This window comes from Chaetura pelagica, unplaced genomic scaffold (assembly GCF_000747805.2).
Source record: "Chaetura pelagica isolate M959 unplaced genomic scaffold, ChaPel_1.0 scaffold48, whole genome shotgun sequence".
In the NCBI taxonomy this organism is placed as follows: domain Eukaryota; kingdom Metazoa; phylum Chordata; class Aves; order Apodiformes; family Apodidae; genus Chaetura; species Chaetura pelagica.
The window spans coordinates 1,948,841-1,971,724 of NW_009954241.1; the positions used below are offsets into that span (position 1 = coordinate 1,948,841).

General features: G+C 35.6%; 1 protein-coding gene across 1 annotated transcript in view; it reads right to left on the reverse strand.

The window, feature by feature from the left end:
* The window catches only part of RPS6KA5 (ribosomal protein S6 kinase, 90kDa, polypeptide 5), an 87,407-nt gene that overhangs the window by 27,480 nt on the left and 37,043 nt on the right, over positions 1-22,884 (reverse strand). Inside the window, exons 5-7 of the mRNA XM_010003750.1 lie at positions 15,891-16,109; positions 11,591-11,706; positions 10,677-10,784 (exon numbers count right to left, since the gene is read on the reverse strand). Coding sequence (XP_010002052.1) covers positions 10,677-10,784; positions 11,591-11,706; positions 15,891-16,109 — 443 coding nt within the window. The remainder of the gene's footprint in view (positions 1-10,676; positions 10,785-11,590; positions 11,707-15,890; positions 16,110-22,884) is intronic.

Below are 22,884 nucleotides of genomic sequence, written 5' to 3' on the forward strand. Positions count from 1 at the left end.
TGTTGACAGCACTTAGCCACTGAGCACTGTGAGTACACAGAATTAGTATTCTATGACTCTCCAAGATGAAGTGTGATGTGGATTGGCATTTGTCCTGCAAGACAGTCACTTCACCAAAAAAATCCAAACAAGCAATCCCTAAGAGCAGTGTCTTCTTTGCTAAGACTATGTACACAGACCCTGGCAGGTTGACCACAATTACAGCATTTCCAGATAACAAAAAACCTGGCTCCCGAATTCAGTCAAAAGTGCTGACAGAAGGATGGAGATCTTGCACTATCATGCTCTTGATGACCATGTGGCTATCACCTGGCTCTGCTTTATAACTAGACTGCTAGGCAGACATTCTAAACCACTTGATGTTGAAGAAAGAGTTTGTGTAAACTTTCTTCCTCAAAGATAGAGAGGACTTAAGCCTTCAGAGTTCTCTAATGAGCTTTCTCATCCAGTAAAAAATACACATGAACAATGGCAAAAAAAGCAAGAGGACCAAACTCCATTTCTCTGCCCAGAAAAAGCAAACCGATCCGATCTAGAAGAAATGCCTGACTGACAGAGAAACAGCCACTACTATAATACAAAGATACGTCCTTGAGAGTGTACACCTTACTCTAAAGCAACGCAAATTCAGTTCAGCAACATAGGCAATGGTAGCTCAGGGTCCTAATACTGTGTAAGACAAGAACTGTAATTTCAAAGTGAATCACAAGAATTAGCTGAGACTTCAGGACAGCCAAGGAATCACACATGCACAACATGCTCCTAAAAACCTCATCTCTACTGGGCCAAATTGCCTTTTGGCAGCCAACTATTTGGACAAAGGGCTACTTCCATTATGTCTGATCTAAGAAATCATGGTGCTGGAAGGATGGTGGTGTTCATTGCCAGTGTCACAAAAAACTTATACAGTCCAGATGCACTGAAAACGTCTGAGTCAATATCCTAACACATCAAAAAGGGCATGGGAACTGGGAAAAAAAATAGAGCACACAGATTCAGGATGGGTATCTCCCAACAACTGGGGTTGAGGGCCTGAAATATTTTATCACATGGACCCAAAGAGCTGCATCTGAGAAAAAAACCTGTGTTTTAGAATTTGGCTGAAGACATCATCAGCTAGAAGGGCACAGGTAGACAACTGTATGAACGCCAGGTACAAATTAGTATTTGCAAAGAAAAAAGTCTTCTAAGAGCTGAGGACAAGATCCCAAGGGACTGTTACATGATATTACAACTTCTTCAATAAGCAGAGAACATCATTAGCTCAGGGACTCAAGAAAATCAAGTTAACCATACCCTCTGGAAACCAAGATCTGCATAACTGGAAAGTGATTGTCATGCTTAATCACAGTGTGGCAGACAGGAGATACAAGTCAGCTTGAAAGAGAATACAGAGAACAGCTTTTGGAGCTCCAAACGAGCCCCAGAGCAAAAGACCCACATGAAAGGTTCAAGACTCAAGCAGACAAGGGCTTCTCTGCTGCATACCTCCTGAGTCAATGGTATCATCAGTATGTTGAAGATAAGTATTAAAGATTTACTGTTGAGACTTCTACAGGTAACTAGAAGCTAAATCAAGAGAAACCTACAACTTGTACAAACATGGCAGAAAAAGTACCCATCTGTTGCCAAAATGGCTGTTCATACTAGAGACAGACTGAGCAAAGTGGAGCATGCCATTTGATCACTGGGAAAATGGGAGCAAAAACATAAAACCAAAACCAACCAACACACAAAAAACAAACAACAAAAAAGGAAAAAGATCACGTGAAGCCTTAAGAACGCACAGGATTTTGTATCAGAGGTCTCAGGATCATAACAAATACACATCAAAGCAAGCACCCAAACAAAAACATGAAAGACTACAGAAGTGTGAATATTGGAAAGGGTGAGTTGAGATAAATTTAGCTAACAGAATACTAACACAGGTAAAACAAAACACAACAAAAAAACCCAAACTCACACCTGCAAATAATTACCAGATGTTCTGTCTAGAGTACCTGGCTCAGAATACTGAGGCATATTCCAATTATCCTGTTGTATATGTGTGCACCAAGCCTAAGGAAAGCATCTGTTTACCATATAAACAGTGCTTTGGAAAAAAGCTTCAGAGATTGAGCATTTTTTATTTTCTTTCTCAAGTGTGAATAGACATTGAAAGCACTCATGTCTTAAGACATTCTGCCATTGGAAGGTGTATTATTTAATGTTTAAATAAATGGCCCCTGAAGTACTTACTCAACTTGACAAATTGCATTCAAACAACACGTGCTATGGCTCCAACAGACACTTGAGTCCTACAGTCCTACAGCTTAGTTTTATTCACAACAGTCTTTGTGCAAACATATTCTAGCCAGAGGATTAGCCAAGTATTCACTGAAGCTATTCTTTTCAGCATTCACAATTAGGACCCACTTCTCCAACTACATGAAAGGTCACTTTTGAAACAGAACAGACTGCTTCTGTTCTCCAGCTACTTAATGCACAAATACTTTGCTCTTAACTGAGCTGGGCTACTACCCTGAACATCAGATTTGACACATTCTGAAGTCGTATGTTATGGTTTGAGGGGGCAAAGACTAATTTTATGGTATCATTACAAAGACTAGAGAAAGGGTGTTTAGGACCCTGAGGGATCCAGGGGACAGAACAGAGCAGAAGCAGTATTCCTTCCTATTTCCTGCTATAGCCTGTGAAAGCCAGAAGGACAGAAGTTCGCCTGTCCTGCCTCCTTCTTCTTTGCTGATTCACTGTGCCTGGCGGTCTTGGAGAGAGACTCCTGCTCACTGTCATCAGCTCACTATGTCCTCTGCAGGATCCAAATCCATCAGGTGCTGGGAAGAGCCTTGATCCTTTTCCCAAGTCAGCTCTGCTGTGAGGGACTTTTGAACACTTATATTGGCGATCACCGAAACTGGGTTTTCTATTTATTTTCTTCCTTATCCCACATCTTACTGTCCCCTGTCCTTGTTAAGCCTATTCTAGTTTAAATTTCCAATCTTTAAGTCTCTTCCTTATTCCCCTTCTGTCTTCCCCCGGGAAGGTGGAGGGGAGTAAGAGCAGGCAATTCTGTTCTCTGGGTTTTTGCTCACGCTGACCACATACTACTATCATATTCCTTCAAAACATGAAAAATTGACTCCTTAAATTAATTTTGCAGCTTAAGAACAATTAAAAAAAACCCCACCATCAACTAAACAAAGCTACTCATCTCTAAATGTTCTTTAATACTGTATGTGTTCTCTAAGAGGTATTCCTTGCTAATAGAAGCGATGGCAAGATACTGTCAAAAGGCTTGGTTAAACCCTAGAGTACATAAATTCTAGTGTAAGAATTTCAAGAAATAGAAACCATACAATATCAGGAAAAGGGCATTTCTCAGCAATTAAACTGGCTTTGGACTTCAATTTCCTCGCATTCTGTAAGCACATATATCACAGAAACATAATCAAATAGCTTAAGAACAACTCTTTAGTGTATTCAATATTTAAAACTACAACAAAACCAAAGCCTAAAAACACTAAGTGCTATTGTGCCAAAGAACACAAAGAAAACCTCTAGAGTTGAAGAATCTGAGTTGCGGTGTCTGGTGGCATGTATTTCATCCATCAGCAACAACCCTGTGACTCAGCAGCACTTAGTGACATGGATCAAGAGGGTGCAACGGAACAGAAGGGAAGCAGGTAGCCAGACGGAAATTCACTGAAGGCATTCAGGGCTGCTCTCAGGACTGACTCTCCAAAAGTCCACTAAAAAAATGTTCCTATCAAGACAAGAATTGATGGCTGATTCTTTCACGTTTTTATTACAGATAAGTAACAAGGTTACTATACGCATTTTGTCTGGGTTCTTCCACAGTTTTCAGCAACCTTCTTATGAGATTTGCACAGTTGCCCATACTTGTGAATTGGCAAATTGAATTGGTTCATGCATGTAATCTGACCTCATTATTACGAAGGTTTCAAGAGGTTATGACATAGGAAGACGAGAGGAATGCTTAACTGTTGTTGCAGCAAGCTTAAACAAGGTCTCTCTACTTAAAGTCAAGGCCAATTCCTCCTTATCACATGCGTGGTAAAATTCTCCATATCAGATTTGAGATCAGGCATATAGATGAAAAATCAAACTGATTAAAATCATATTTTTCTAAAAACTCTGCATATCTTGGGTCTTCTCTTTAAGAAATCACCTAACAGGTTAGACTTCATGTGAAAGTGTATACCGTGTAAATCATGGGAGCTACCATTATGTCTCCAACTTCTATTAAAACAGTCAGGGCTGCCTCTAAAAATTTGCCACTCTTCTGTGACAGTGCCTCTCACCTACTATAAACTGGAAGGAGTCTGCATGTAATATATAGGAAAAAATATATGAAATTCTGGAATTGGTAAAGTTATGATCAATATCAAGACCTTGCTTTGAATTTTACTTAGTGACAAAACAGTCTAGCACATGAAAATCTGTAATCTTGATTGTTATTCACAAGTACTTGCAACCCTAGTTTTCTTTTCTGATGGAAGCTAGGTCTTCTTATATTACCAGGCACATGGCATGTGGTAATTTCTTTGAAAATAAAGATGCTAAAAGAAGAGGTCTTCTCACAGGGACAAGACTCACAACTGGGGAAGTAACCACATGGAATAGAAACGAATGGCAGATGTTAAAATTTTTTGGCATCACAGTATTGTAATTTTTTGCACAATATGGTGCATTTCCAACTTATGTTCTAGAGTAAATAAGATCTGCTGAAATGCTGTGCTTTTGGGTCTCTAGAAGTTGAGCTGAAATAATTGCTTGCTCAATACTTCAAATTACAGAGAGAAGAAACATATAGAGAAAACCTCCATCCTTGAAGTCATTAATGTTTCCTAGGTACATCAAACAACCCTCTTATGAGGGAAACCAGAGACAGTTGCTCTCTCCTGCAATGAGGTATCAATGTAGGCACTGGGGGACAAGTGGCTGGAGTTCAGCCCTACAGAAAGGGATTTGGGGATTTTGGTTGATGTTAAACTCAGTATGAGTCACCAGCATCCTCAGGTAGATAAAAGGGACTCTGATCATTGTGGGCCCCTTCCAGCTCAGGATGTTCTACAATTCTATGATTCAATGAGACCGGAGCATAGCATGTTTCAATTGTGCAAGGAAGCCCTTCCCTCATGTACAATAATGTGACCCCAAAATATAACTCAATGCAAGGCTAAATTTTGTGTCATCTAATGTCAAGTGGAAGTTGAAGAAATCTTTTTCTCCAAATTATACAATAGCTATGTTTGCTTTCACAGTGTAATGCAATAGCAATTCTGCAAGACACTGTTGAAACCAGTTGCTGATCATGGATTTGTAAAGTGAGTAACTAAGAAAACAAAAGTCTCCATTTTGCAGGCAAAAACATTCAGAAACAGCACATTATTGTGTGGGAGGAATGCAACTATGTAGCACTGTCATCCCAGATGAACGTTTTGTACTAGGTTCTTCTCAAAATCCCAGTTTTTGGAAGACTTGTTTTTTAAAGCATCATCCTTTGAGAAGAGAGGTAACGGTACCAGAAAACAGGAAAAATAGTATACAAAGCAAAAGGTGACAAACCCCTCTTTCTTCAAAAGAGGCAAAATTGCCAAGTATACGAGAGTACAGATTCTGGGAAGAATTCTACTAGCTGCCACTGTAAGCCTTCAAAAATGTATTTTTCAAAAGGAGACTATAAAGAAAAACAACTATCGGAGGCACGAAATAAACTTTTATAGTATCAGGGAGTACCAGATATAAAAGGTAGATGAGTAGGAGTGGACAATTTTTCTAAAATGCAATCCATCTGATTATAAATTAATTTTCATGTGGCCATAAATATCTGGTCATGTAAGTTTTTCAAACCTTGTTGCCCAAGTTTTATTCAAGTTAGTTACTCATAGTAATACAAGAGGTAAAAAAATCTGAGAAAAAAAAAAGATTAATGAGGATGGCAGTGTTTTGCCTCAAAAAAGTTACTTTTTCCCTTTGGAAAACAGCAACAAAATTTTCTTGAGTTGACTAGCAATGCATTATTCTAAGATCCAATAGAAGAGATCAGGCTATTTTAACACTCAGATCAGTAATTCTCCCCTAAAGCATGACTTTTAAGTGGTATCCTTACAGTAAGAAACTGTGATCAGTCTTGCAAAAAAAATTCTTAATGACACTGAGATTTTGGCATAAAAATCTGGACAGAATGTATTTTGTGCTCCAGCCTTCTGCGTTATTGCTCCATGCTGGGAAAACACAATCATCTTTGTGCTAAGCATTGAAAAGGGGATACTTGGGCATGAACAGTCATTTGGTCATTGATGACCTAGTTTTGCAGTTAAATTAATCCTTTAGAGTGTTTGGTATTTTCCCAATATTCAATTTCAGGATACTTAAAACACCAACAGATCAAAGCAAAGAAGTTTTTCCCATTGTTTCACTTTGTTGTAAAAAAAAAAATAAAATAAAATAAAAAAATTACTAATTGTCCAGACAGACCTATAACTAATGTTAACTTCTGTATACTAACTTCACTACTCCATTTAATCCTTCTTACTTTTTCCTTTTATTTTTTAAAAAAAAAAAAAAAAATAAAATAAAAAAATTACTAATTGTCCAGACAGACCTATAACTAATGTTAACTTCTGTATACTAACTTCACTACTCCATTTAATCCTTCTTACTTTTTCCTTTTAGCAGAAATATAAATCTACTCCTTATAACTGTGCTAGGCCTACACCACTGAACAACTGTTTAACTAAAACGTAAGCAGATATACCAAGTAATCTGCCGTATGGATTATCCTAACTCATCTTTGCAAAAAAATGCTCACTGTTCAGAGGATGAACTATCAGATTTCAGTGATCAGACATTATCATTTTAATTGTACAATTATAAAGGGTCTATTAAACTTAAATGCACAGTTAATCTACCAGATCACTGAAGTGAGATGACAGTTCATACAGCGCCAAACAGGAATCGTGTTGTAGTCACCTCCCTCTGTTCTGGACTACCTTTAAACTGCTCTAAGAATGTGCGCACATCTCTTCCTACTTCATCTACCAAAATCTGCAATGAACTAAAGGAAAAATTATTTAAAAGGTGGTTATTGACATTTCCTTTAAAATCTTTTAAAATTAGATACTAACTTTCTTTCCAGAACAAAATGATGACTTAACCAACTCATAGCCAAAAGCAAACAAACAACAATTTAACAGTGAAGAGCATCTGACAGTTATAACTAAATTTGCAGCTCTGATCAAGAGATTTTCCAATGGGAGAAGAAAAATGTATCTGAACTAATCATTCTACACTTCAGAGAGAAGTAAAGATACCCATCCAATTGACTTACTACAATTCAATCATAGCACATACAGATTAGTTACTTCAAATAGCTAAACTAGCACAGAAAACAAGTACCAATGCAGAAGAATTGAACATTTCACCACACTCTGGAAGAAAGCATACTTTATGGGATTTAATTAACAAGAAAAATCTTAATTGTTATGCATCATCCAGAAGAACAGATTACTACTACAATAACTCTTATTATTTTTTCTAAGACATATACATCTTCATATGTACTAATGTATGATTTTCAGTGTAATTACAAATCAAAAGGAAATGTGAGAGGAAAAAAGGTTTATGAATGAAGTAACATTTTAACAATAAACATTAAAAAGAAGGCCAGACTAGCTTAAACTGACATTAACCAAATCAAAACAATTCTTGCATACAAGTGATAATGAGATAAAAAGATAAAAATATGCCTAAGTGACAAATTCAGAAGATAAAAATAATGAACAAGAAGATGGCAAAAAAATACCAACTTCTATATCCCAGGTAGACAGGAACTCAATGGAAATGCATGAAAGCATAAGGTTAAAAATGCCCATTTCACCCCAATTTTCTTTGCAATTCAGTTGAGAGTTAAAAATCAGAAAGACTAGTCTCAAATTCATCATAGTGTTAAGAATGCAAATGCCAGAAAACTTCATACTAAAAACGTACTATTCATCTCAATCTCTTAGTAATCCCATCTGTGGTTAGGCTTTTCAAACTGTACGTCTCCGTGAAATGTTAAGTCTAAGTATCAGAAGTTAATTCACACCTAAATATCTTGTTATACTGACCCATGTGAAAATCAATTTTTGTTCAACCACTTTATTCCAGTCATATTATTTCTTCTTTTTGCATGCAAATACAAGCCTACAGACTTCATCTTAAAGATAAAGGCAAAACCAGACTGCAATTTCACTTGTACGAGGTAAATTTCAGCTTCTAGCAGAACAGTAGTATAAAATACTTTAAGAGCTCTTAAAACCACACTGCTTTCACTTTGTAGTTCTTGCATGTTATAAACACTTGCGCATTATATTTGACAATGCACTCTTCACACTCATGCTTACTAACTGCACAGCAGAAATCAATTGGTTTCTGTTTTTCTCCAGGTAACATGCATTTTCTTTCTTTGAGTCAAACAGTGCTTAGGAAAAGCAGCTTCTTACTTCTTCATTGTTGAATAGTCAATTAATCTGCTATAGTTATTATAGTCAAGAAATAGTACACTCTTTTTATTATAAAGCAACTTCTGTTAAGATTCTATACTCGCCCAGTCATCTGGAAATATTTCACAAGCATCAGATTAAAGCAAGGATAATTAAAACACTGAACCATGATGATTCCTAGCAAGTATCCCTAACTACAAAACCATCCCAAATTAATCCAGGGTAAAGAATTCTCTCTGCTAAGAATTCTAAACATAGTGCATTCTTGTGACTGCTGATAATTTTTATCCATTCTTAATAACCTAAACATAGCTTGTTTCAGAAAATACAATCTCGAAAGGTTACTAGAATAAACTCAACTTGCTTAAGTATACTTTTTTAACTGGAAAAGTTCTTGCAAGAAGCAGCACAGGCTACAGACGTATGAAGGGGAAGAAAGCAAATCACACTGCTCTGATTTAATTGCAAATTCTACATTTTTACTGACTTAAGCAGTAGTGTAATTTTATTTAGAAGTGCGACCGAATAAGCATGAAAACAGATGTAAAGCTGCCATTCTTCAGGTAAATTGTACCACTTGTAAGTACATTTGTTCAGAAGTGTAAGTTAAGTATCTTGTTATATGAATTCTAAGTGTTCTAGTACTGGAATTGTACCTGAATTATTTACAGAGAATACATTATGAAATGTCAATTTCTACATCTAAATGGGTCATTTGAGTCATGTTTAGGTTCACTAGCTAAATTACAATTGTACACACAAAAACTATAGATAGTCAAGTGCAGACAATTTCTTAAGATTTTTGAAACCAAATAATACAATTGCAGTTGCTTTATTCCTTATAAGAAGCACTAGAAATTTTGAGGTTTTTTCTCAAAGGGAAGACAAATATAAAATGAGAAGGAGACTATGAGGAAAATAATATGGTTTAGTGAAAAGATTTCTGAGGCATACACTGAAAACATAATTTATAAGCATCAGAGGAACTAACATTACATGACCAAGCAGCAAGACTGCTTTCTTTAACAACTAGAGAAAGAGGAAGAATCTGTGTGGAATATGCAGACAGGCATCTCTGATGTTTAACCAAGCCCTCCCCTTTCCTCGCACTGCTTGTAAATGCCATCTCAAAGGTGAGCACAGTTGTGAAATATGTATATTTCCTAGAGCCCTCTGTTTTGAGACTTAAAGGTGTCATAATGAATCAGGACTTTCTTTATCACAAGAAAGATTTTGGCTTCACTCAACTTTGGCTCAAAAACTTGACAACTGCTCCTTTTCTCTCCCATTGGGGCAGTAATACCATTCCATGTACTTCACTTTGTCTCATGTGCTCAGCACAGCTTCACTCACACCTTTACACAGGTTTGCATTTTAAATGCAAAAATTCTAGAGGAAACTACCAGCTACCTATTTTTAGAAAACCTCTCTGCTACTTCTAACAAAGATTTTTAGATCTGCAGTCCCAGATTTCATTAGCTCTGATAGCTAAAGTGAAAGCCAAAAAATAGCAAGTTGTAAATTCTCTCAGAAGTAAAATCCTGTGTGATTTTGACTCTTTGAAATCTAAAAAGTATATTTGGAGATAAAACTGTACCTTACAAATAATTAACAACTAACGTCAACAGTCAGAGATCACTATGGTAGGTACTACGCACATATGTAACAAGAGATAAGCTTTTATCCTAAAAGGTTGCAATTAAGCTTATCAAAAGTGACACAAAGACATGAAGAACAGACAAGATAATAATACAATAATTATTATTAGCATAAAGAAGAGTCATAGCATACCATTTGCCTAGTCACTGCAAAGTATTAGCACAGTCAAGCATTTTTTAAAAGGCATCTGAAAATGGTAATGTAAGTGGCTTTCCAGACTTATGTGGATCTCTCCTTTTTCACATAAATGGCAGTAGAGGGGAGCATGAAGGCATTTCAGGGAACACTGGAACAGACAAAAATGTCTGACAACATTGGCAGGCCAAAGATGAACGAAATGAAAGCTCAAAACCCAGCAAAACAGACTACTAGATTTTATTCTGTGAAGTAAGAATCTATAAGGTAGCTTTTCTCCCCTGTCAAATGTGTTTATGATTTCAATGAGCCAGAATATGACTGTGATCTTGCTGGGTTCTGTCTACACCTACTGGAGATTGAAATACTCACCTCATCAGTAAGAAACTCCTTACTCAGACCAAAGTCTGTCAGCACCACGTGGCCATCAGAATCCAGGAGAATATTCTCGAGTTTTATATCCCGATATATAATTCCCAACTGCAAACAGAATATAAGAAAAAAGTATTTCCAAATCAGTGCAACCACAACTAGGAGATATTTTATAATTCCCTTAAATATGAAGCAAGAAAAATTCCTATTACTAAGGTAATCCAACACCTGAAAGCTACACTTCTAAAAGGAAAACTTTAAAATGCCTTTGAAGAAATAACTTTGAGAGACTTAAAATTAAGACATTAATGCAAGAGTGTAATTTCTGATAATTTTTAAGGATATAGTATATTATTTTAATGTAAAAGTGATTGAATACTTGCTGTTGAGTGTAAAACTCAGTTCAACCTTAATTACAAAGGAAAAGGGATGTTTCTGTAATATGTTTCAGACAATACATGCATGTTTTGTAATAGTCAACAAATGTATCTATTAAAAACTTTAAGACTTTTTATGTCTACAGTTTATGACAAAACCTCACAACTCTGCTGCCTAAATGTATCAAAACAAGGATAACTGAACAGCAGTGTAACCCAGACACTGCTTATGTTGACTACAACTAAGTTTTGCTGACATACACCATTTCACAAGGATGTGTATTGACAAACAGTACGTCAACAACAATTCTTCACACTGCAGACCAGAATTTGTAGCCTTAATGTGGCTATAGACATTTCACTAGGAAGTATTTCTAATTATACAACTCATGTTCCATTCCTATAATAAGTTACTTCAAATTTCAAAAAAGTCTTAAAAAAACAAAGAACAAATTTTCTAAATACTAACTTTACATGATGTGAAAAGAATACAGTTGTAGTTCCACAAAATCAGCATGAGGAAAAAGTTAACTTTACCTTGTGGAGATGTTCAAGCGCCAAAACAATTTCCCCAATGTAAATTTGCACCTCATTTTCTGAGAATTTCTCTCTGTGCGAAAGGTGAGTAAACAATTCTCCTCCATTTATATAGTCTAAAAAGTAGAACAAAGAACCTTATTTGCCTTTCTGACAACTTAATTGTCTTACTGGAATACTAATAGGTCCTTGTAAGTTATTAAAAGTAAGATGTTCTGGAATCAGATGCTTTTAGTTTACATACTTTATAATTCAGTAGTATTTCATCATGTACAACACAATTTCCTTTTTAGAGGACTGACAAAAGAAGACGCCCAACTTTTCAATGAGCAGCAAAAACATAAAATAACCCTCAAATATCCATAAATTATAAACATAAATGGTTTTTGCTACATAAGACTTCTAGTTATTTAGGAATGTGAAAAGAAAGGAGTACAAGTGGCATCTACCAACAGATTATTTGTATATTCTTACTAAATATTTAAGAGCAACAGGGCAATTTTGATGGCAAAACCTACTGGTGATTATTTCCACACAAATTCCCTCATGGAAACCACACTTTCATTCTTTGCAGGCTATGACAAAAGGGTTTTCCCCACAGTCAGGGAGGGGGAACAAAAAGTAATTATTACAACAGAGCTCCACTGCATCACAAACACATTTTACAAGTAAAGCTGTTTATGCTAGCAGTATACATTAAAGCCCTTAAGTTGCAACCCCACAGCCCCCATATTGTATTTGAGGTCTACATACACAGAGCAGGGAACACGCCTCACAACACCTTACTCAGTATCTTCTTGAATATGGTTTCTGTAGATTCACTGGTATAATACATAAATCTATGAGTAAGAACTGAATTCCTAGGCACTGTTCTAAGGACCATGGTAGATACAAACCAAAGCTGTCACAGGAGTGGCAGAACAAGCCTAATTCTATTCAGGTTGTAACACTAACCACAGCCCAAAGAAACAATCAAATTTTTGGTGCTAGATCAAATGCACCATTGACACAATGGGAAAAAAATAAATATAACCATTTCTTCTTTATAAACTCAAAATAAATCTGACAGTTCAAATACTTCAGGAACTTTATTCTTTCAAATCATAGATTAAAGTCAACCTAAAAACCAGAATCAACTGCAAACCCTCTATTCTGGAAATCTAACAGAAATGCAGCTACATGTCTGCACTTGATCCAGATTAAATTCATACGCCTATGTAATCTAACCACACAAAGAGTTATATCAAATACTGTATCGAGGTATTGTAAAACCTCTTGATAATGAAAATACACATGGTTTATACACCAGGTTCAGCTAGGTACAAAACCAAAGGCAGACTGGTTTTGCCAAAAATTCAGAAGCCTCTGAAACACATAAATTCCAAAACTGAATCAAGTAAGTGATTTACAAAGACTTACATCATGAAATATAAAAAACTTGAAAGAAACAGTTTTGATTTTTTTGTGATGGAGAGTGTGAAGCTCAGCTGAATTATAAAGCAGCTTTAGGCCATGTTAGGTAGAAGGTATTTTTGCTGTTAAAAGAAGTAATTAAAAGAAAATTTCAAACCCCCACTAATTATTCTGATTTTCTGCTACACAAGAAGGAATCAAGGACCTTTCTGGCCCCAAATGGTATTCTGAGAATGGATTAATGTTAACTTTATGGAAAAATTTTTAAAAAAATATTTAAAAAAAAAACACAAAAAAAACCCAACAACACAACAAGGCCTTTTATTATACATCAGCTTCAAATTTCTTGCTTTAAACATCACCTTAATGTTGTGTTATGGTGGGCATAAGGCAGACTGAGTATATCTGCTATGTCATGTTCTTCAGAACAAGTGGGCTCTGACTCTTTTGAGAACTTAATGTCAAACTTCTAATTTTTCCCTTTATATAATAGTTTTTTCTGGCGTTCCAATTATCATTGTCACCTAAATTTCTCCATTACAATGTATTTATTTTTAGGCAACTACATCCATGTCAGGTGTGAAGGGTTTTTGGGGGTTTTGTTTGTTTTTATTTCCTGTTGTATTATTTATTTTATATTTCTAATGGGATATAAGAGCATTCCAGGAAAAAAAAACACACCTGGATTTACATAATATTTATAATATATGTCCACATTTTATCTCATTTATTCTTTCAAGATTTTTTTTCCCCAATTATTAATCAGTTACTTACATACACACAAAAAAAATAAAAATATGAAGTCTTAATTATTAACAGTTAACATCAAGGAATCACAAAGCTATCAATGTATTTCTAACTTTTTCTTTGTCTCTTTAGCACTTCCCAGCCCGTGACAATATTTTACATATTTCCTTAATGTCCTAGTCAGAGGAATTTGTAAGAACCCTTATTACAACTTTCAACTTTTATTTTCAAAAGGAATCTAGTGAATACTCCATTTAAGCTTGAGCTCCTCAGATACCTGTATTATCTCACTGTAGTAAATTATCTACGGTAAGTGCATAGAACATCTTTCTAATAATTCATAGCTAGTGGCATAAATTCATATGACATGAGTAAAATTTTATTAATTTAATGTCTAAATTAGCTTGTTAATAAAGGTTTAATAAATGGAAGTTACAAAGCTAAAAGGAATTGCTAAGTTCATACTTCAATTAAAGGACCATTTACTTCTTCAAACAATTCACTATAAAAATGTATTCTGCATCCACGCATTAACTGGATAATTTTTTTCTCCAGCTCTTTTAAAATACTCTAAATAAACATCTTTTTAAATTGCTTGTCATTCTCTTACAAATTCATCATATATACCAAACAAAATTCACTATTGATCTGAAAGGTAGAAATATTTCCAAATACCAAATTGTATGAACAAGCTCTGCTTTCAGCATAGAAATGTGTGGTTTCAGATTGCCTCTTAACACCCAAAAATTGAAACATGCAACACTCAGAGATCAAATAACATGAAGTTTTGGCAGCAAATGCTTCCTGAAGCAGTAAGGTTTAGAGATGATTTTAATACTCTTTCCCCAGCTCCTGAAGTTAATGTTCCTTATTATTAGAAAAAAACCCTTCATCTTCCTGGCAACAAAACTGGGAAAAATAAAGCAAAAAGAACATAATTCCTTAATCTTGGCATCTTTCCCCAAAACATTACTGTCCTAAAAAACGATCATGGACAGAGAGACAAGCACATCCGGAAGTTATATCTGAGTTGAAAACCCAAAGTTCCTGATCAGTCTTCTGGTAGCTACAGAAATAGATATGCCTCATTACATCTAAATAGAAAGCAAAATGGCAAGAGGGGAAGTGGATTGAAGAACATTCTATTAAAGCTCAGTACACAATAGTTCATTATCAAGCATCTCTCATAAATAAAGATTTATGGGAGTCACTGGTAGGATTTACCAAAATGTGTAAACCAAGAAACTGATCCACAGCACAGGTTTTTTCATCAGCATTTTAGAGCAGGAAACCATACCAACAACTCGTAGACTCCAGTGTTGTAAAAAATTTGACCAGAAATAAATGAAAGCACAATTATCTTTAACTGGCATCACCCACATTATGAGCACTGCTTAGAAAAAAGATCTGAGAGGACTCTTCCCATTTGCATTTCGGTGGTAAAACAGCATACTAACTTGTCAACATAGTGACAGGTGGCTCTGTCCTCTGACAGATGACATTTTAAAAACTCTGATCACATTGAGAACAATTTGCAATGTTTTCTTAGAGTAAAATGTGCAGTGTGTTTGAACTAGGAGTTTTCTGCTGCTTAAGTATTTCCTTACTTTTTTTTTTTCCTACTAACTAAACCCAGAAGTCATGTTTGATCATCCCAACTTACCAATAACCTCTACACCATATAGACAGCATACAGAAAAAACAAACTGAATCACTTTAGTACTCACATTCATATAGATTTTGAACATTTCATTTCATGTTAGCAGTTTATCTGAAAATGCATAGAATACTAATGCAAAATAAAACAATGGCTCAAAAAGAGCAAATCAAAATTTCACCTTCTAAGTTCAAGAAAATATTTCTCAGGTTTAGGTAATTATAATTGCTGCATGTAAGTCAGTGATAACACTTTATTTCTCCCCCTCCGTAAGTCAGAGTAGCACACTGAAGTTCAAACAGGAAAACCACAAATACACACACTGTTGATGATGAACAGTATTTTACTTCCTATGGTCTCTCATGCAATCTTCAAACACACAGAACTTAAGACCACATGAAAAAATCCTATAAAACATTAAAGAGATAAAACAGCAGGCTGTTTGTTTTTTTTCATTAAACTTGAATCCTGAAATCTACTCACCTAAAATGAGATGAAGCTTGGTATCTGTCTGGAAGGCATAATGTAATGTGACCAAAAAAGGTGATTGCCTAATGTGCTCCAACACCTGTCGTTCTGTCCTTGTGTGCTCAGTTGTTTTGGCTTTTTGAACTATTGTTGCTTTCTTCAGTACTTTCATGGCATACAGCTTTCCAGCATCATGGCCGCTTACCTTCCTTACTAGGAACACTTTTCCATAGGCTTAAAAAAGAAAAAGTGGGGAGAAAAAAAACAACAAATGGTCACCTACTCATACTACACATCTGGCTGACATCATTATTATTTTAAATTACTCATTGTTATGACAAACAGTAACCATCAGGCTAACATCTTCCAAAATACTTTCTGGGTTTTGTTTCAGACTTATCTTTTTTGAGCAAAATTTCAACTAAACGAGCTTACTGAATGAACACAGCAAGAGTAGGAAAAGCAATTAGTTTCAGTATTTAAAAACTATTTTAAAAGCTGATGATTTCTTCCTTTATAATAACCTAAAACCCCATACCTAGAATTTAGCAAGAGTAAGAGAATTTAATAAGAGATATGCTATTTTTTGTTCTCAAAATAGTCTGCCCATACTTGCTCAATTTATATGCTTGCATTACTGGCTTTATAGCACTGAAGTTCTAAAAACCCACAGAAAAGTCAATTAATTCTTCCCATCAGTATTTAGTACATAGGAACTTTCCTATGTATGGGAGGCTCCCATACTGGTCTTAAACGAGAATAAACTAGAGGGATTATCTTGAACTTTTCCGAACACAAACAGTAAAAGAAACAGTCGCCAAAACCAAAAGGTAGCCTTTCCAGGGTTTTAAATTATTGAATCTAGGTGTTCTGTTTACATATTTGGTTAAAAATACTCTCCACAGTGTAGTAAGATGCAAACATGGACATACTTTTTTTAATTAAATAAAAAGGGTTTCTGGGACTGTACACAAGTAAATTTGATACCTCTACTACACAAAAGTGTAGAAACACTAAAGGTTAGGATTACTAAATACACAAACAGGTTACTATATAAAAGAGTAATACTTTTTAGATGGTTAATTATAATTGCTATTAATAATCACTCAAAGGAATCAGGGGGATGGAACAATGATGTGATTTAACTTATTTAGATTTACAAGTTACTTAAGTTCCCCTTGCAAAAGGGTCTTAGAAATTATAAACAATCATAGGTTTTCCATAGGGGGTCCTTTTATGAAGAGCTGTATTAGCAGACAAAAACCCAAAAAGAAATATTCAGCTTTCTCAGTGAAAGGAGACAACCACAAGAATTCACCTTGCCTGATTCAGTCATATACGAACAGCAAGGAAACTGATTTTTGTATTTAGTTAATTATCTCCTGCAACAGAAATTCAAGCTCACTGATGAAAACTGTGCCACAGAATCAAAATTATAATTAGCTAAAAAAATTAAAATGGCAGATAAGATTCCAAATAGGTACATGAATAATCCACTTGAAGAACGATAATAATTATTTGTGCATAGTGTTTTAACTGAGGGGGAAAAACAAAACACCACCACTAACCTGGCGTTACCAAAGACAACCCTGTGAGAAAACATCAGTGGTAATCCAAAAAGCAAATAGAATGTTAGAACTTCAAAGAAAGTATTAAAGATGAAAAATCACAAAAGTGTACCATCCCCCAACAAAACAACAAAAATTCCTTATGCTGTATTATGAAATCTTTGTGTGCTCACATCTTGAGTGATGAATGTTTTTTTGGTCTCTCCTCTGTCCCAGTTCCTCTCACTCTCATCAGAAAAAAAACAACAAACAACAAAAAACAAAAAACCCCAACCAAACAGAGCAGAACACTAAAAATACAGAAAAGAATAAAAGAATTCTTCTAATTATGAAGGAAGCTAAACACACTTTTTCTTTAGCCTAGGAAAATAGAATGTTTAAGAATATGCTAGATACTTAAAAATCAAAAAATGTCTGAACGTAAGTAAAGAACTATTTGTCATTATTTCTAGAAATAAAAAACCTAAGGTAACAATGGAAATGTTAGGTATCAAGATTATGAAGTGCTCAAAACACACCATCAAATATACAGTTAAGCTGTGGAACTACTGCTACGTTATGCTGCAAATGTAAAAAATGTAGATGAGTTTAAAATTATTACATAAATCCTCAAGGGAGAGGAAAGTATACCAAGTATTGCTAAACAGAGAATCTCCTGCTCAGGCAGACCCCAAACTGCAGGCTGCTACAAGCTACAAGGGAACAATTGCTGTATGATTCCCCACATTCTTGTAGGGTCTTCTTTAAACCATCATGAGAGACAAAAAACCTGAACCAGCTGGGTGTTTTGTCCAACCACTATTACTATCTTTACTTTCTCAAAAAGAATGCCCAAGTATCTCAAAAGTGTAAATACATTAGACAGGGCTTCCTGTTCTGATACAAGAAACAAATTTAGCTGGTCTTTAAAAACCCTATAGCATGCTGCTCCCAGATACAGCTGTCAAGAATGGTAAACAGAGTCAGAATAGGTTAGTGTAAACATATCTTATTTTTTGGAAGATGAACATGAGACACCCAGAACAATCTTTTTTAAGACATTGAGTATTTTATCGCATTCCCCAACTTTAATTGTAGTCATGAGATCTTGTGTGTATCAAAGTTGGACGCAAGAGTCACCAGTTGGCCATTGAGAAATGAGATAATCATAAATGAAACAAGATCGCTTTAGTAAAATAGGCATGGGCCATAAATCCTTTCATCATGTACAGATACAAGAGATACGAATCAAGTTTTACAGACCATAATGTGACCACAGTAATACTGTTCTGAGAATGCGCCATTTTAACCTTATTCACCCATTTTTCTCATATTCAATGTTAAATTATTTTTAGCGTCTGAAAAACAAACCCCTACTACTGAGAGCACTGGTTTAGAAAAACTCCTTTCAAAACTAGCTTTTACTACTGTTTAAGGAGTTCCTTCTCAAAAAAATGTAGATAACACTTCTGCATTCTACAAACACAAAACAAAAAAAGTGCAAAAAATGGCCTTAGCCTTCATTTCTCAATTGCTTGTGGAAGCAGCCTTAGCCTTCATTAATTTTCAGCTGGAGCTTGACACTGAACTTCCTTATGCCTCTCTAAAAAGCCCACTTTAGAGCATTAAACAGAAGTTTCTTTAGGTTTCTGGGAAACAGTAGTTTTATCAGAAATGTTGGAGACCAGTAACTGATTTAAAATTAACAAAAGCCCATAGATTTTAGCACTTAGCTACCTGTATCTTTAATCACACTTAATGAAAACAATAATGCACTGTAAGTGGCAGAATGTTAGCAGTGTATTTACAGGAGAAAATTATCTGGTAAGCATAGTAGCTGTAAGGAAAACTCTAGAAACTATACCATAAAAGAATTTTCAACATAAGAGCTCTGTCATGGTACGAATCGTTTCTTTAGAAATCGGAAAGGCTGACAGAACGATGAAGATTCTCAGCAGTTTTGATGAGAATAAATCTTAAGTAGCACTATTTTAATCAAATGACTCATTATACATTCAACACCCAAATCTGATATTGCCACGTGAAATCTACTTAAAAGACAACAGTGCAAAATCAATTCATTTGAGCAGCAGCAAGAAGGCACATAAGCTAACTGCAAGAATGTCCTTACCTGATAATATTATTTCAGGAAAGCTTTTTAAATTTCTCAAAGAACCACATTTTAATGTTCATTCTCGAAATCTGATGCACATCTTAACCATTTTCAAGGCAAAAATATTTACCCAGCAATACATGCCCCATAAAGAAACACACATGGAGTCATCAAATATTCACCCCCAAAATTATTTAGAAACTTTTTAAATGGTGGAAGAACTAAAAGAGTACGTAATATATACTCTATATATATGCAAACATACATATACACATACAGACACAAACTACATTGCACTGATCATGCCATGCAGGAGAAATAAAAATAAAAATTTAAAGCTCAAGAAAAAAAAGTAATTACTAGTCTCAAATCAGTATGGGTATCGGGCCTATATGATAAATAAATTTTATACCAGCAACTTATATCAAATTTTTACTTCATTTGTGAGGCAGAAAATATAACTAGGGGTTACAAATTTCCTTTCACTACTGCCTTTTTAATGATTACACATTCATAGTAATACACATTATCGTAAGTAACAATTCAGCAAGTCATTAGAATACTCTAACTTGTTGAAACAACACACTTGTTGAAAGACAATTAATCAAAAATATAAAGTATTCTTTGCTTCTTTATTCTTTCTGTAAGCACATTAAGCTATTGCACCGTGCCAGCTAATTCTTACAGTGAAAAAGGCAAGCAGTTACTTATTGTTCATAGCACACAGGATGGTTTATGAAGACTTCTGAATCTATTAAAACTTGACATCTGTATACAGACAGTTTTAAAGCAACACCTTAAAGATCAATGAATAGCATCCTGAACAAGTGTTTGCAATTTCTATTGTCCACCACCAAACTTTCAAAGATAAAGCATTCTCTGTCATATTTCCTTATCTATCAGATGGGCAAGAACCTTGAATTAACTTTTTTTAACATTATTTCCCCAAGAACAAGTTCCCAGTCCCACTAAATGAGCGAGACTTGATAAATAAGAAAGGCAGAAAGTGACAGGAAAGAATGACTTCCATCTTAAAATTTACTTTCTATCAGCATTTTGCTCTTGTACTTTTTCTTCTTTTTTACATTTAGGTTTTTTTAAAAAGTAACTCTTAGAGAAAAAAGGCAATACAATTAGTTGACAGCCAGTCACCAGTGGTGTCTCCTCAGGGCTCAGTTTTGGGGCCAGTCTTGCTCAATATCTTTATCAATGATTTGAATGAGGGGACTGAGTGCATCCTCAGCAAGTCTGCAGATGACACAAAGTTGGTGTTGATCTGCTACAGGGTAGGAAGGCTTTACAGAGGGACCTGAACAGTATGGATTGGTGGGCCAAGACCAATTTTATGAGGTTAAATAAGGTCAAGTGCAGGGTCCTGCATTTCAGTCACAACAACCCCAGGCAACACTACAGGACTGGGGAAGAGAGGCTGGAAAGATGCCCAGCAGAAAAGGACCTGGAGATGCTGGTGGACAGCTGGCTTAACATGAGCCAGCAACGTGCCCAGGTGGCCAGGAAAGCCAACAACATTCTGACCTGCACCAGGAAGGGCGTGGCCAGCAGGAGCAGGGAGGTGATCATGCCCCTGTACTCGGCCCTGGTTTGGCCACACCTTGAGTACTCTGCCCAGTTCTGGGCCCCTCACTACAGGAAGGACATGGTGGTGCTGGAGCATGTTGAGAGAAAAGCTACCAAGCTGGCAGCTCTTGGACGTATTCAGGAAACATGTAGACATGGAACTTCAGAGAATGCTCTAGGGGCTAAGAGTGGAGGTTTTGTGGGTGTTATTTGGTGGAGAGCATGTGGTGTTTGTATTTGTTTGGGTTTTTGTTGTGTGTGGTGGTTTTTTGGGGATGGTGTGTTGTGTGGTGGTTTGGGTTTTTTTTATTTGGGGTTTTTTGGGGTTTTGTTTGTTTGTTTAATGATGGCTGGACTCTGTGATCTCAGAGGTCCTTTCCAACAACTATTCTGTGATTTTTCAAAGAAAGTCAGCTTCTAGAAGAAGATTCTCATGTGTCAGAATCTACAACTGGATAAGCATGCCATAAATTTTTAGATATTACAAAATGTCATGCAAATTATTTTCTTCAAAATTGCTTAGAAGGCACTGCATACTGCTCAAGTCAGAGCAATCAGCAAATAGCTGCCTGGACCACCTTACTTCCTTCTGTCCTTCCTAAATGTAGGATTGCATCTGCTATTTTCTCCTGTTATACTGAATCACCTTTGACATTAGTTCCACTAAGAATCTTCGTTACTGATCTTCAATGTAATGTCCAGATTCTTTCAGAATTCTCTGATGAATGAATGGGACAAATTTGTTCAGGTCTGTACACAAAACACAGTCCCCTCTTTTTAGGCTGCTCTTCGTATAGAAAAATAAGTTCCTATTTCCAAACTCTGTCTCCCGTTAGCCATTCCACTTCCCATTCACTATTCATCACAGCTGTCCTCAGCAGAAACTGAAGTAATACATTAACTAGAGTTTGGAATAATTTTTAGACACTCCCTAATTTTGCCTCACTCTCCTGAACACAGTAACAGCACTTCTTTCTTTCTCCTCCTTCCATGAGGGAACAGCATTTTAATATTTTCTTGAATATGCTTTGAAAGTGCTAACTTAATTTCAGAGTCTTTATCAGGATACTTTCTGACCTCTTAGATGGAACTTCATTATGTGTCTTGTACAACAAGATTTTTGAGCTATTTACATCTGACATCCATTCTGCCAGCTTTCTTCCCTTCACATGAATATATCCCCTCAGATTCTAATTATCTTCCATATATAAGGAGAATATTCTTCCCATATAAGCACTTAATTCCAAAAGATCATGTATAAAATATTCTCTTTTATACATGGCAGTTACACTCTTGTTTCTAATTTTTTTTTGTCTTAGTTAATGGACTGGAGTTCAAGTGGTAGACCAGATTGTAAGGGCACATGCTCAGGAGCCACTTGTATTGTCTCTCCTTAAGCACAGTTGAAAGAAAGTGGCATTTTTTCAAATCAGAAGAAGCAACAGTTGAGCATAAAAAGAAATAATCTATGTGTAGAACATGACCCAGAATGCACTCTACTGTAACAGTTTTTTTATTTTATAAACACACTCACAAAGAATGAAGCAAATAAGCCAAGTGAGCATGCACAAGCCAACACAGCCACCTTCTCTTGTTGTTCCCTTCATGGCTTTGGGAAGTAAAGCACTAAAATAACCTTGTTCTATAAAACAGACTAGTTTTTTATGTCACAGGAAAAAAAAGATTTAACTAGATAGGAATTAGCAGGAAATTCAGTGGGCAGGAAATCAGAAAATTCCAAATTAGGAAGGCTAGACAGTAACAGCAGGAA